At 43.8% G+C, this 16,884-nt stretch overlaps 2 protein-coding genes across 2 annotated transcripts; both read left to right on the top strand.

The window, feature by feature from the left end:
- Positions 1-103: 103 nt before the first annotated feature.
- ACRALDRAFT_1030470 (uncharacterized protein) lies at positions 104-1,999 on the top strand (the record flags this gene model as incomplete). The annotated part of the gene is made up of 2 exons (XM_071014896.1): positions 104-585; positions 853-1,999. 2 exons carry the CDS (start codon positions 104-106, stop codon positions 1,997-1,999), a joined length of 1,629 nt encoding a protein of 542 aa, XP_070875543.1.
- A 260-nt stretch (positions 2,000-2,259) lies between these two features.
- Positions 2,260-6,091, top strand: ACRALDRAFT_2026580 (uncharacterized protein; the record flags this gene model as incomplete). The annotated part of the gene is made up of 9 exons (XM_071020399.1): positions 2,260-2,289; positions 2,349-2,822; positions 2,895-2,911; positions 3,307-3,385; positions 3,423-3,833; positions 4,238-5,025; positions 5,146-5,264; positions 5,651-5,739; positions 6,077-6,091. The coding sequence occupies 9 exons, from the start codon at positions 2,260-2,262 to the stop codon at positions 6,089-6,091; spliced, it is 2,022 nt and encodes a 673-aa protein (XP_070875542.1).
- Between the last annotated feature and the right edge of the window lie 10,793 nt (positions 6,092-16,884).

Below are 16,884 nucleotides of genomic sequence, written 5' to 3'. Positions count from 1 at the left end.
TATGGCGGTAGCACCACTCAACGATGAGGTGGGCAGAGTCTCGCCCGCCCCGAGCGTCCAGGGATCTGCGGATGAAAAGAGGAGCCCTTCGTCCAGCGGTTCCATGAACGACGGGGGAGGCGACGAATCCGAGCATCTCGTGCATCGGTACAATACCGACCAACTAAAACGCCATCTCAGCAACCGACAGATTCAACTCATTGCCATCGGCGGCTCCGTCGGGACAGCTCTCTTCGTCAGCATTGGAGGCGGCCTCCAGCGTGGCGGTCCTGCGAACCTGTTTCTCGGATACACCATCTATGCCTTCATGCTGGGCCTCGTCAATAACTGCATGGCCGAGATGTGCGTCTACATGCCCATCACCGGCTCCTTTATTCGAATGGCTGGCAAATGGGTGGATGAGGCCTTCGGATTCATGGCAGGCTGGAATTTCTTTCTCTACGAAGCCATTCTTATCCCTTTCGAAATTGCTGCCCTGAATCTCGTTCTGACCTTCTGGCGCGACGACATACCCGTCGCCGCTGTCTGCGTCGGTTGTATCGTGCTCTATGCCTTGCTTAACGTTGTGGCCGTACAATACTTCGGGTAAGTTTTATTTCATCTGTCCTGGGGAGGGAGAAAGGAGAAGAGAAAGAGATGTGAACACGAGCCCCTGAGCGCCTACGTGTCCCTGTGACGTCGTCTGTGGCCCACCGTGGACGCCTCTTTGCTGGATCCTGACCGCCACGCACCACCCTCCTTCCCTCAATTTTTCTCTTGTATTTCAGCGACAATTAATTTAGCGAAGAGAAAAGAAAAAAAAAGTAACAAGTCTCGCTAACCGGTGTACGTGTGTCCCATCGCATGTGATAGTGAGGCCGAATTTTGGCTAGCCAGCGGCAAGCTATTGCTTATCCTCATCGTCTTCTGCTTCACCTTCGTCACCATGGTTGGAGGCAACCCGCAGGGAGACGCCTACGGTTTCCGAAACTGGCAACATCCCGGTGCTTTCCGCGAATATATCGGTACCGGTGACCTGGGAAGATTTCAGGGATTCCTCGCGGCCGTCTATTCGGCCGGATTCACTGTCGTCGGCCCCGAGTATCTGGCCATGGTGGCGGGCGAGGCGGAGCGGCCAAGGACATACATCAAGCAAGGATTCAAGACTGTGTACTGGCGCTTCGGCTTCTTCTTCATCGGTGGTGCGCTCGCCTGCTCTATCGTGCTGCCGTACGATGATCCGAGACTCGAAAACGCTGGCGCCGGCACGGCCGAGGGCTCTCCCTACGTCATCGCCATGCAAAACATGGGCATCAGTGTGCTACCACACATCGTGAACGCGTTGCTGTGTACTAGCATATTCAGCGCCGGCAATGCTTACACGTATATGGCCATGCGGAGCCTGTACGGGCTTGCCCTTGATGGACAGGCCCCCCGAATCTTCACCAAGTGCCTGCGAAACGGCATTCCCATCTACGCCTTCGCCTTCGTCATGGTCTTCCCCTTTATTTCGTTTCTGCAAGTATCCAACGACACTGCCGAGGTCGTCACCCTGTTGCAGAGTCTGACCCAGGCGGCCCAGATGATGAACTACTTTATCATGGCTGTCACCTACGTCTTCTTCTACCGAGCTTGCAAAGCCCAGGGCCTCAATCGGAAGACCTTCCCTTACTATGGATATTTCCAGCCCTACTGCGCCTATATTGGTGGGGCGTGGATGCTTTGCGTTGTTGGGAGCTTCGGCTACACAGTCTTCCTGCCCGGTCGATGGGAGACGTTAGACTTCTTCTCCTACTACACCATGGTGTTCGTTTCCATCGTCACTTTCACCGGGTGGAAGCTCATTAAACGAACCCGTATCGTCCCATCGGCCCACGCCGACCTTGTCTGGGACAAACCCGTTATCGACGCCTACGAGGCTAGTCTTACCACCACTCCAACCCGCTTACGCGATGATATTCGCGGCCTTTGGGGCCTTCGCAAGAGGGATAAAAGGGCGACCGAGGGGCAAGAGCCCTAAGTCAGAATCTAAGATAACCACCGGGCGGATAGCTATAGATAGGGTTGTTAACGGGAGGGGTTCTCGCCTATATGGAGTTTGTTTGCTTGCAGCCTGTTATAAACAATAGAAGAAAGTCGGTCGCCGTCTTTGTCTCTTCTATGGCGGGACACGGCTTGTGAATGAAGTATGACTAAGCCGTGGGCCTCAATTTCTCCTAGTCCTCTCTTCATGTTTGCTTCACTATCCATCTGCGACCCGCCTGGCTCTTGTCACGTACAATGACTCTGCAAGACCTACCCCTCGACAAGGTAAGCTCAGTGGCTTTCAGATAATCCTGCTTCTTACTAAATGTCTTCAACCCTCACAGCATGTCACCGACCTGCTCCAGAAACAGAACCCTACACGTGTCGCCGTCTTTTTGCGAAAGAAATCGCCCCTCTATTCCCTCGAGAACGATGAAGTGCTTGTTAAAGCATGCTGCACCCTCGGCATCGACCCGGTAGCGAGCCGCGCCGAGCTTATGACTATCTACAAATGGGACCGTCTAACCATCTTCGTCTTTAATATATGGTATAACGACTACGACTGGGCCACAGCACACCACAAGGTCGACCTTCCTGTTATTCTTGTCGATTATGGGAAGAGGATGTCCTCTGTCAAGATATGCAGCCAAAATTTTCGCGACGAGGTTAACCACTTCGTCGCGCGCCAGCATGAACTTCATGGCTGGGATGCGAAGGCGCCCTATCTGCAGGACCATACGCTCCTGGGCGTAGTGCCAACATACCCCAATCCCCGCTGTGTCAAACTCGTAGGGCCAGACGGCATTGCGCGCCGCCAAGTAAAAACGCCGCCCCCGGGATCGACCAGCGCATACTCGCCTTAGGGTAATCGTGTTGTCTTTTCCTTATAGGGGAGCAAGGAGAACCTGTAAGATTTCTAGACATTAACTGACGTGGAGGATGCATCAATGTTCATAGTGGTATCGCTGCCTGTTGCCTCTTGATATGACACTTAGATGTAGGGGAGTAATAGCAAGTCCTGTGGTAATTCGTCAAGTGGTTCTTTAACGAGATAGGGTAAGGTAGAGGATCTGGAATTATAGAGAATTATAGAAGCTTCGTAACTCGAAATTCAGAGAGCGCGAAGCCGAACTTATGTCCACAGTTCCTATGGCGCGCAAGCGACCTTAGTTACACGTTGTGACGCTAAGACGACCATTTGGTGTTTTTTTCAATTCTGAAGTAGAACCCTTAGCATTTTTAGCAACATTGCCGACCGCGACAAATAGCTTGACTGCGTTGCCTACTATGACTACCTCGTAGACGGGCGGCAGCTCCGCCTATACTTAAAGAGGGCGGCACCGCGACGCTGGAGGAGCGTGTCCAGTGGTCGCGGGACCTTGTCAGCGTGATATCTACACGACCACAACGTTCGGGAGGTCGACATCGGCGGCCGAAACATTCTGCTCGACGCGGACAGGAACATCCGACTCTACGACTTTGCCGGCTCATCCCTCGACGACGTCCCCCCTACTTTTATCGCCCAGGACGGGTTCTGCCACCCCGACAACGACGGGGCAATAGGCGGCACCCTCCGGGCCGAGATACACGCTCTCGGATCGGCCATCTTTGAAATCATGACCTCGATATGTCCGCACTGGCGCGAAGAAGAAGAAGAGATAGGAAGGGCGGTCGATTTAATGCGTTATGGTGTGTACCCCGATGTCGCTGGTGTGGTGCTCGGGCATATTATCGCGGCGTGCTGGAGAGGGGAATACGCTTCTGCACAGGAAGTTACCGACACCATTGCAGAGGAGCAAGAGAGATGTCGGCAGAATAGTAGCCACCACGTAGGAGGCATAGGGTGCGTTTGGCGACCAAGGGTTAGATTTGCGGTGCAGCACCAAGCCACTAGTTCCCTTACGTAATCTTTGTTGTCTGTGCACCGTCCTCGAGAAATTCATAGGCAGTCAAGTAGAATCGGGGCGGATATTAACTGAACAGCTTAAATTGATAATCGACTACTCGCTAATTTATGACGAGTTCTGATCTCGCGCCACGGACGATGCATCCATCTTATTCTAGCGATGATGACCTGGACAGAGAAGCTTTTGGTCCGTTGCTTTCTATCCCGAAAACCTCGTTTATTCAACTAGCAACAAACATCAGGTCCAGAGTCTTCAATTCCTAGACGTCGAGAGCTATATTCGTTACTCGGATAGAGGGATCATATAACCTTATTTATATTCTCTAGCTCGACGACCACAAACTTGTAATACGTGTGCCTGCTACTGGATGGGCCGATGGCATGACCGACGACGCGGCCCGAGCTCTCGAATCTAAGGTTACGACCTTGCGTCTCCTCGCGACCAAGACTTCAGTCCCGGTTCCTAAAGTCATTGCATTTAACACCACCTACAACAACGACATTAAAGCGCCATACTTATATATAAGCTTCGTGCCGGGAAAAAGCGTGTCTAAAGCCTGGTTTAAGACCACCGGCCCGACTTCTCTCGAAGAGAGACGGCTAAGGATATTAAAGACTCTCTCAGGGTGCATAGCACAATTATCGCGATTTCGGTTCCAGAAGATTGGCTCGCTGCACTCAATGGAAGATGGATCGCTCGTCATTGGCCCGTGCTACGACTATCATAAAAATAACGACGGCACCCTCCGCGTCGTGGCCTCCGGTCCATTCGACACAGCGGCATCCTACCTCAAAGAGCACCGGGCTAAGGCAAATACAAAAAGCGTGTGGGGAATATCAGCATCGAAGTTAACTAATGCTATGATCCCCTATCTCCCGGCTTATGACTCTACAGAGGGCTTCGTGCTCTGCCCCCCTGATTTCGACTCTCAAAACATCATGGTGGATGACGAGGGCAATATCACCGGAATAATTGACTGGGACCATGTCCAAACTCTGCCGCAGTGCGTCGGATACTCGATCTACCCTAGTTGGATCACGCGTGACTGGAATCCCCTCATGTATGGATGGCCAAAGCTGGCCGACTCCGAGGACTCTCCCCAGGAATTAGAGCGGTACAGGGCATATTACAACCAACAAATCAGAGTGGCTCTTAGCCGAGAAGATTAGATTTACACGGAGAAGTCGCATATCAGGCAAGCGATATGGATTGCTACTCTAAGCGGTAAATACAGGCTAGAAATATATCGGAAGCTGGTACAAACTGCGATAGGCGCAGACTCGGACGCTATGGATATTCTGTACGACCTTGGCACTGGCTGCCTTAGCGAGACCGATTGGTCCACGCTGAAGAGTAAGTTGGCGAGACTCATTTCTTAGTGAAACAAAGCCATTATGCACAGGTCCTGGCCGGCGCGTATATCCTAAGACGAAGTTCGCACCTATAGTTCACCCTGACACATAGAATTTCAATTATAGCAAATACGGTCTAATATACCGGCGATTATTACACCTGCTGCCTATCCTATACCGCCGAGATACAGCACCATAGCGTTCTTAGTACCTATCTATAAACGGCCAGACCTTATCCGTCACCCATAGTGTCCAGACTCCCGCTACTATAGCTAAGATCGTATTATATAAATCTCGAACCCCGAGAACTTTATGTCTTAACTACATTCAACTAACGCTTAAACGGATATTCTGCTTGCTATACAGCCTACACTTAAAGTCTTAAAGTTTATACATCAAGACCAAGTCAATATCACCTAAGCTTATACACTGTCCTCTTATATGATGCTGTCCGGTGGAAGTCACAACCATCACTGGTAAGTTATCCCTTCTCTTACCGCAGCTAGATTGTAATGTCTAAGTAAACTTATCGTTTCTAATTTTGCAAAGCCCAGTTTGCAAAAAAACGGCCAAATCAAGATGCGTTAAGCAAGACCACCTCGCTCAATGTGTTGTATGCGGGGAGACGTGGTCACCTCACTATAATAGGGAATGCCTATATTGTCGGAATGCCAGAGAAAAAAAGGAGCTGCGATTCAAGAAAGAGCAAGAGAAGTAGGATAAGCAAGTCTTATATATTAGCGATTAGACTTAGTCTAGTAATTATCGGTGTATAGAATTATAAGTTATACCGAATACTCTATAATTATATAGCTAAATAGGGCTTAAGTTTAGGTATATTATTTTCGATTTCGGAAATAAAAAAGTATAGAAAATAAAAAAGATTTAACTAATCGATTAGTCCTAGTTATAGATTTATAGGAGTTATATTACTAGAGTTATAATGCTTTAAAGTTTTAATTATTTAAAATAGGGAGTAGGGCTACCTATACTACCCCTGCCTTATACTAAAGCTACTATACCCATATAATAAGACGACTATAGACCTATCGGTGTATAGTCGGACTAATAGCCGCGTATAGACCACCGATCCGAACCTATCTCGGTGCGTACGTTAAGGGATTAGTTTAATCCCTATCCTTATATAGGGAACACCTATCGGCTATTATTAGGGTTATTAATACGGCGGGGGCGTATAGTCTTATCGATAATAACGCGGGTGGCAGGGATAATATTAGCGGTAAGGATAGGACCGGCGGGAGCCGGCTCCTAGTAGTTAGTAAGGGATACAGATATTCTTAATATCTCTATTAGCCTAATTATAGTAACGTGCAGGTAGAGGATATAGGGGAAATATATAAGGGCAGCGGAGTAATAAGTAATAAAGAAATAGCTAGCGGGGCAAGTTAGAAAAACGAACTTAACGATATAGGAAAAGAGAGGAAAAAAGGGAAAACGGGTTAGCTAGAGGTGGTAATAGGGGATATATATCCTCTATTAACGTCTAATATTTCTAGGTAATACCTCCCTTATAAGACTGGCTTTAACTAGGGTTTCTATTACGGCTACTAGTTAAATAGGGTCGTGATTATCAAAGAAAGGGTAATCCTAATACTATTTATGGTTTTCGGATAAAGGTAACTTAGTGAATTAGGCGCGGGATCTAAATACGGAAGTCGGCTTACCGTGTAACCGATCTAATTAGACGAAAAGATTAGATAGTACCTTTTCTATTATACCTATAGTCGCAACTATATAATAAAGCGACGCAAGGAAAGTAACCGTGAATCACGCTTAAAGCCTAATCTTTTCAGCAACTTAAAATAGGCTATTTATTTAACCGCGCCTCCTTAAGTCACTAAAACTATAAATCGCTAGGCCACGTCACCTATTATCGAGGGATATAAGGCGGGGGCTACCGGCCAGAGGCGTATCTTTTAGGCTCTATATCTTCACCTCGTCTTACGACTCGATATCGTGTTTTCCTATAAACTTCTTATTATTAATAACAATAAGATTATCGATATGTCCGCTAAAGCTCTAATCACGGGGCTTAACAACCTCAGCTCTTATAAGCGCAAGAAAGCCGTGGCTCGTTAAGAGTCAGTCCGTCCTATACCGTGCTTCTAGTCCAAGACATAACTTATCGTAGGTGCGGTTAATAAGTATAATGTTTTTACGACGGTTTAAGATATAATAGTAAGTTCTCTTTACGCTTTTAGTCGTATTACCCTAATCAGGGTAAGCTAATATTATAGATATAGGCAAACTCGTACTTTATTTAATACGAGGTAGCTAGTAAGGGTAGCGCTTCGTATATCAAACTGGATTTTATAGGCTAAGTTATCTAAGGTGACTCTAAGGCTATTATCGTAGGCCGGGTATAGGATAGCCTACTAAATCTTACTAATAGAGATATAGAATAGGAGCTATTTAAGAAGGTAAGGTCTAGTAATAGTTCTTCTCTGTTTCGTCGCCGTGTATTCGTGGCTAAGGACCTCGCTAGTCCCTAGAGGGAGTATATTATAAAGACGGTGACCCGAGCTTATATAGTTAGAGCCCTGATTATCTAAGGGTTCGGGGTTATTAATAAGGTGCCGTGCTAGTATTATAAGGAGCGGTAGTCGGCTATAAATAATCGGGTTAATAATAAGATCACTTATCCTTTCTTCGAGTGCGTGTCGCTCTAGTATAATAATCGATTTCCGGACTACGCTAACTACTATTTTCATAAGACAGCTTATATATATCGTGATAACAAGCTCCGAAAGCAGTTCTATTAGTCTAATCAGGAGGTCTTATAGCCAGACAGTAACCATACAGGTATTAGTTACTCTAATCCATATACCAAGGACTTACTAATACTACTATAATCCGTTTACGACAATAAGATACGTCCGCGGCTATCGCCTCGATACGGCGTCTTCGTGGTAAGCACTATTACTCTATACTATAAAAGTGCTCGGCAGATACGCGACGTTTATAGAGGAAGGGGTCTTAAACCGTGGGACTATATAATAGCATAGGTCCCTATATTAGCGTATAAACACAAGGACGATCTTAAGAAGTTCTATCATACTATTTAGAATAACCCGACAAAAAGGGATTAAGAAGAGACGGTAGAGTAGCATCATATTCCCTTTATCTCTAAGGCTTAGGTTTAGCGGTATAAGTCGGAAGTATACGGCCCTAGTAATAGCGACTATAAAAGTAAGCCGGAGTGAGATATAGATAAGTGATTCGGATAGTGATTACTATAATCAGGGTAACCTTAGTATAATTAGGATATTTTTATTTCGGTGCGCGACGCAAACAGGCAAAGGAAAGGTAAACAAATAATAAATATATTTAATAGATATATCTTTACGGTATCCACTTAGTTAGTATATATAAACAGAAAATAGTGATAGTAAAACATAAATAAAAGGAACTAACAAATAAAATAATAAATAGAAGGGCGTGTAATAGGGTGATTAGGGTAATAAAGGGTAAACAGGAAAGAAATAGGAAAAAAAGCGAGTAGAGGAGTCCTAAAAATAGTGTTTTCGTTTTAGGGGGTAGTGGTTAGTTTTCGACGATAAGTAGATAGCGGTGCCTTATATATCCTCGGCCCTAATACTATATATAAGACTCCTATTAAGTGTAGTATTACCACGATTAGGTTAACTAGGTAAGAAGTAATAGTAGGGGATAAAGTATAGGGTCCTAGTATAGTCCTTATACTCACTTAGGTTAAAGTCAGGATCTCTAGGGATATAGACTTCGACTCTTCCCGACTACGTCGCTTTCCGGAGCTCCGCTTCTAACCTTTTATAATACTCGCCTAGTATATCCCGGAGTCTCGCTAACTATCGCAGGAGTATATTAACGGTCTAATTAGGGGAACCTGCGTTATCTTAACGCTCGTTATCCTTGGCCCTAGTATCTTTATTAGTGGATTCACCTAGGAGGAGGGGTGCTTTAACTAGCTCTTTATTAACAGGGACGCCGCGGGCAGGATACGTAATTATTAGTTCCCTAGCGTAATCCCTTTCTAGTATCGTCTAGTCCTCCGGCTCCTAGTATCCGTCTTCGTCCTGGATAAATTTCTTAAGGCGGTTAGCGGTAAAAATAACGCCCTAGAGCTTTTCCCCTAATAAAGTTAATAACCTAAAGGTCTTATTATCCTAATCAGAGGATATAATACGAAATAAGCTATTCTAGCGGTAATCCAGCTTCTTATCGCGGCTTATATCGATAGCTAGCTTAGTATCGTGTATAAGGATAAGGTCGCCGACTCGGAGCCTTTACTTACATAGAGTCCTAACTCTTAAACGGTTAATAGAGTCCGTCTTTTACTACCGTTACTTATTAACTATATCGGCAGTAATCCTCTAGTCGGCTTCTAACTAGGCGAAGGCCCTTAGGCGCAGTAATATCTCTTCCTCGGGGGTCTTAACGCGGCCCTAGTTAAGCACTCTCTAAGTAAGGCAGGTTATCTTAATAGGCATAATAGCCTCGTAACTATAAAGGAGGTAAAAGGGGGTCCTCCCGGTAAATACTTAGACAGTTATACGGTCTACGAAAAGGACTATAAGCAGGATTAATGCCCTGTTTCCGTACACCAGGTATTGGGTTAGGGCCAGGCTTAGAAAAGCCACCGGTACCCTCTAGGGCTAGGCTGCAGATTATAAACTTAGTATATAGCCTTTTTAAATATATTTCTTTTTCTATTCTTCTTTCTTAGTCTTCTTTCTAGGCTATATATCTTAAAAGTAATATTACGCTTAGGAGATATATATTAAATATATATAAGTACTAATATATATAGAATTACTATTAAATAGCTATCTAAAATATGCCCCCGGGGGCATATCCAACTCGCCATTATAATCATATCCAAGCGGCCATCTAAATATGCCCCCGGGGGCATATCCAACTCGCTATTATTATATCTAAGCGGCTATCGGAATATACCCCCGGGGGCATATCTAACTCGCTATTATTATATCTAAGCGGTTATCGGAATATACCCCCGGGGGTATATCTAACTCGCTATTATTATAATTATATCTAAGCGGCTATCTGAATATGCCCCCGGGGGTATATCTAACTCGCTATTATTATATCCAAGCGGCTATCGGAATATACCCCCGGGGGTATATCTAACTCGCTATTATTATATCTAAGCGGTTATCGGAATATACCCCCGGGGGCATATCTAACTCGCTATTATTATATCTAAGCGGCTATCTAAATATACCCCCGGGGGTATATCCAACTCGTTATTATTATATCTAAGCGGTTATCGGAATATACCCCCGGGGGTATATCCAACTCGCTATCATTATAATTATATCCAAGCGGCTATCTGAATATGCCCCCGGGGGTATATCTAACTCGCTATTATTATATCTAAGCGGCTATCGGAATATACCCCCGGGGGTATATCTAACTCGTTATTATTATATCTAAGCGGTTATTAGAATATGCCCCCGGGGGTATATCTAACTCGCTATTATTATAATTATATCTAAGCGGCTATCTAAATATACCCCCGGGGGTATATCTAACTCGCTATTATTATATCTAAGCGGCTATCGGAATATACCCCCGGGGGGTATATCTAACTCGCTATTATTATATCTAAGCGGTTATCGGAATATACCCCCGGGGGTATATCTAACTCGTTATTATTATAATTATATCTAAGCGGCTATCTGAATATACCCCCGGGGGTATATCCAACTCGCTATTATTATATCTAAGCGGCTATCTGAATATACCCCCGGGGGTATATCTAACTCGCTATTATTATATCTAAGCGGCTATCGGAATATACCCCCGGGGGTATATCCAACTCGCTATTATTATATCTAAGCGGTTATCGGAATATACCCCCGGGGGCATATCTAAGTCGCCGGCTTAAGTCTTCACGGTTTAGCTGGCCCGAGGAAATAACTAAGCCAGGTCTCCTTAATACCGGGGTGTATTGCGTTCGGGGGCTTAGCAGGGTTTAATACCCTAGGATGTTTCGAGTCTATAAGAAAAGATTAAAGAAATAAAAAAGAAAGTCGGTAAACCCGAACCTAGAGATATCTGTAGAGTCCCGTTATAAATAGTAACCGATTATAAAATAGTAACCGATTATAAATAGTAACTGATTAGTAGAACGCCTATAGCGATCTTATTTATACTAATAAGTAGAGATACTATAGACTTAAGGTGCGGATAGTCTAGGGGACGGATAGTCTAAGTAACCGATACGAATATATATAAAATAAAAAAAATTTAATCACTTAATCCCGGGAAACGTTTACCCGAAATTAGTATCGTAATAGCTTTATCCCTAACTTAGCTATGCTAATCGCGATTAACGGGATATGCCGCTTATAAATAAGCTTACCTTAGTGATATTATTAAATATATAAAGTAACGTAGATAATCGCTATCTTAGTTATTATAGTCGAAAACCTAAGACTCGAATAACCTCTTACTTTTAACCTATCCCTTATATAAGATAAACAGACTAAGGCGTTATAATATAATTACCCGCCCGACGGACCGGTTCCGCGGCTAAGCGCCGACGATTTATATTAGCGGGCGATAATAACCACGAAGAGCCTAGTAGGAAGAAAATACCTAAGGTTAGTAGGCGTAGTTAATAACCCGCTATAACCTTCTAGGATAAAGAGGCGATAAAAGAACTCGCGGCCCCTTACCTCTTAGCTATTATCGTTCTCCCTCTAAGCAGGCTTAACCTATTATAGACCGACGGTAATAACCGGCCCCTCGACCCCGTGCACTCTTCTCGCCTCGCCGATCTTTTCTTATAAGGCGGGCTTAAACGGTTACCACTAGAGTATTATATCCTCGGCCTCTTCCCTAAATCGCGTATTAAAGATATATAAAGGCTATAGCCCTTATATAGTATATAGGACACGCTAATAACCGTAGAGTAGTGGGACACGGTTACCGATATTAACTAAGACGTCGAGCTTATCGCGGGTTAGCACCATCTCTAGGGACTAAAGATCTACGTTAACCGTATCGGCGCTAATAAGGAGGAGCTATAATAGCTATATAAGATTTATAATAAAGGTAGTAACCGCCTAAGTCCCGCGTATCCTGGAGAGAAAGATAAAGAGCTAATATATATAACGCGGCCGCGACTTAGACGCACTCCCCGCTACCCTCCTCCTCTAGCTTAAGGCTAACCGCCGCGACCCGACCCTCCCCGATAACCACGGCTAGATATAGAAATAGCTTAAATAGGCTAAGCGCGTTATCGCTCTAGACCTAAGTAAATAAGCGCCGGTATTAGATAATAGAGAATAGGGGATTATCGTAGACTAAGAGGCTATTAATACCCTACTACTTAACCGCTAACTAGGGTTTCCTTTATAGCGTCTTATTACCCTCTAATATAATATAGAGTAGCGGGCTTATATTATTAAATAGTATCGTATAGAGATTAGTATATCGATATTTAATATCTCCCGCTTTTTAATATTAGCTGGCTACTATATAGATAAGGTTTATAATCCCGGTTATTTATCTCCTCCCCTTTATAGTTAAGACTCTATACTTACCGCTTTTTACTCCGTATAAAGTACTAGTTCGACGCGATAGAAACCATGCACTAAACCCTACTCTAGCTTCCTAGGAACGCGAAGAAATATATAACGAAGAAGGACTAGGTACGTATCGCTAAGGCTCTAGAGATAAGCTCCGGGCCCGCGGATATCCGCTAGCTCTTTTACCCTATACCGACCGATATCGAAGATTAAGACCCCCCTATAGGCTATAACCCTGCTAAGCCATAAAGGGCCACCGGGCTATTATTATCCGTTAACGATACCCTTTATAGCGATATCGAAGCCACGATTATAGAAGACCGCGAGAGCTCTCTCCGATTCTAGGCGCTCGGCACTTTACTATAGACTAGTAAGGGTATAATTAGCGTGATAACGCAGGTGCTTTAGCACGTTATTACCTAGTTCAACGGGTTATAGGTAATAACGCTAGAACTAAGGGCGATGAGCGAGACGTTTAAGGATAAGACTTAGTACCTGGTATACCTTACGGCGGCCGTTAGGGCCCTGCGTACTATGGAACGTGAGCCTAAGGACCTAGCTAAGGAGATTTAGTTAACGGTGCTTATATTCGCGGTATCGAACACGGACGCCTTTTAAATAAAGCCCCGCCTCCTAAACACTAGTATGCCCGACTAGGATATAGGCTCCGCGGCGTACACAACCCGGTTCGAATAGCAGCTATAGAGCGGACTATTATAGGCTATAGAAGGAATAACCGGGCCTATACCTCGCCGGTACTAGGGGCCGGCTATAGATATAGCCGATAACGATAAAACGGCCTTTATATAGGCTCTGCGGCCCCTGCTCGCGAAGGCCGCTTATAGTATTACTATATCAAAGCAGGTTATCGGGGACTTAAGGCTATAAAGCCCCGCTACTAAGGAGAATCTTAATAGGTTGCTTATAAGAGCCGTTATAGCGTAGGAGCGATTATCCCGACGTCTCCTGTCCTTAGCGTAACCTCCTAGGCGTACCCTAAACTTAGTATCACGAACGCCCACGCCCTCTTTATCGCCGGTACTATCCCTAAGGTCCTTATATACCCCGGTATAATTATAATTATAGTCAACGTCACGGCCGCTATTATAGTCGCCGTTATAGTTATAATCGCTATCACGGTCACGGTCGCTATTATAGTCACTATTACTATTATAGCCACCGTTATTATTATAGTTACTATTACTATTATAATTATAATCGTTTTCGCCGGCTACTCGTAATCCTAAAGCCCCTAATATAACGCAGCCTCTATTAACGGCCCCGAGTCCCCGCGATAAAACACCTATTAATAATAAAAACAGGCCCGATAACTAAGATAAAAGACTAGATAGCCGTAACGATAGGATAGATCACCGCCCCTATAGTCCGGATAACGGCGAGAATAGTCTAGATAATCACGATACTAATAGCCAGCTACTACCCGACTCGCTATAACAACGCCTACCCGATAAATATATAATATCGAGGAAGGGATAGGGTATCGGGGACACGGACCGTAACCGGAATACTAATACCCGGCCGGATACTATAATAAAGCCTATGCTAAAGATAACTAAGCCTGTTTCTCGGGCGCTTAGCTGGCTCGACTAGATATAGCCTATAATTAGCGAACTACGACCGGACTCAGAGAGTAGGAAGAAGAAGAAGAGCTTAAAAACCCGGAATAGATAACCCCGAAATACCGAAGATTTCGGAGCGCGGAAGCCTATGAACTTATAAGATTAACCTATAATATCCGTTATAATAGTAAACGCTCATACCTAGACTCTATAATAGATAAAATCGTCCGCCGTTAGGGCGAAGGTTATAGGTGAATCGTATAAGTTCCCCCGTGTAATAAATTATATATCTATATATTATTATATATATAATAGAGGCCCGTTATTCCGACTATACCACTTAGTTATTCCGATTATAGTTTATATATATAACGCATATAGATAGACTCTTTGGAATACTAATAAAGTAACTATAGTCGTAAACCACTCTAATATCTTTTAATAGTTAATTAATTTAATCGCGCGGATTAATTGCGTTGTATTAATGGATATATATAAGCTTATTAGTTCGAATAATAATAGTAGTAATAGTCGCGCCTCTTCCTCTTCCACCCTATACCCACGCCCACGGCTATTTTATTCCTATAACGAGATAACGAATACGCCGCCTCCGATTCCGTAGATTAACGACGTAGATTAACGATATAGATTAACGACGTAGATAGATAAGGTAGTAGGAAGATTAAGTGCCTTTACCACTTATCTTTGCCTATTTCTAAGTTTATAATCTATAGCCTAGATACTAGGCTATAGATTATAAACTTAGCTACTAAGCTTTAAGACCTAAATTAAAAGGATATTAGGGTAAAAAAGAACCTATTATCTACGGATCTACGGGGTATATCACCTAGTCTAGTACGGACTAAAGCCTTAGCCTTAATATCTTTATAGGGCTAAGCGTGGATAGCGGAGCTATACGGACACGAGTATAATTTTTTATAAATACAGCTACCTAGTCGTGTTCTTATAGTATCGTTTATAGAAATATATTATTATAGTTATTTTTTAGATAAAAAGAATAGTAAATATCTTAGTATCCTATACCGTATAGAGCCGCTATAGCAGAGATAAACGTTAACTAATAAGGCTACGATAACGAGTTTAGCTTCGATAAGTCGCCTACACCGTCGGATAAAGAACTTTTCTACGATACCCTAAACGAAATAGAAGTATTATCGAACCAGTAATAGCGACTTAATCGCTTATAGGCTAATCACCGATTTAAAGGTATACTATACCGCCGTTCCTCTTTTTATATATCGTCCTTAAATATAGTCTATAATAATATTAAGTAACCTCGATTCCGTGTCTTATATCTATAGTATATATACTCGTAGAAAAAGTATCTTCTAAACACTTTACCCCTTCTGACGCCCTAGCTATACTATAATAAGAAAACTATATTAATATCGGATCTAAGAGGAGCGGCGCTAGGCCGGTTAAGTTAACCGACCGCCTTACGCTGGTATACTACCTTAACTTTATTAGCGTTATTAGCCTACCTATACGACCGCTTACGCCGGACCATAAGGAATTACTTAGCGATAGGATAATAGTAACTTTCTAATACTAGTCGTGGCCGTATAGTATTAAATATATTACCGGTATCGACTTCGATATTACGCACCGTATATTCCGACTTATATACGTAGGTTCCGGAGAGCTTTAGTATATTATCCTACGTCCCACGGCACCGGAACTCCTATAGGTCGACTAGTCTAATAGCTAATTAAATAAGGGTAGCACTTTTAGCGTTATACGAACACGGCACGCTAACTAGCTAGCTAAGTATATTATTAAGATATTCTAGATAGCGCCTTTTATTAGCGACGGTATCGAGCCTAACTGGATCCTAAATAGGCGTGACTCTTAGTCGATCGCCTATACTAATTAAAGACTATTTTAGTAGTTATTTATATAACGGTGGGGCGAGATAATTTAAGATAACCCGGCCAACTCTTTTTAGTAATCCGGGCGCCCTACCTTCTATACCTGCTTTTATAAAGGTAATAAACCTATCCCCGCTAGCGGTATTAATAGCGTGGCGCCCCTGGAGCTATATAAGTCGTTAGATAGCGAATTAAAGAGTAAATTAAATAGCGGATCCGATAACGAATTTAAGACCGGATCCTATAACGAACCCGATTATAGCTTAGAGGAATATAACGACGGTAGTGTTAATCCGCCCCCTAGCTTTTATATAAGCAGGTCCGGGTTACGGGGTTATAGGCGCTATAGCCGTATACCTAGGAGCGAAATAAACCCGCTAAACACGGAGCTTATAGTATCGGGCGTGGAGGAACTAGTATAGAAGCTTATACTTTAGTACGAGTTTTAGAATATCGATACTATATCCTATATAATCGTAATATACCTTTACCTAGACTACGGGGAGCGCGGCGGTGATAACCACAAGGTCTAGGCCCTACTAGCCGACTAAGAGTATATATCGAGGCTATACACTTAAGGCGGCGTAATAATATTC

Source organism: Sodiomyces alcalophilus, assembly GCF_042370955.1.
Source record: "Sodiomyces alcalophilus JCM 7366 unplaced genomic scaffold ACRALscaffold_3, whole genome shotgun sequence".
Lineage (NCBI taxonomy): Eukaryota > Fungi > Ascomycota > Sordariomycetes > Glomerellales > Plectosphaerellaceae > Sodiomyces > Sodiomyces alcalophilus.
Note: the sequence above shows the minus strand (reverse complement) of the source record. Positions and strands in the feature narration are given on the sequence as shown.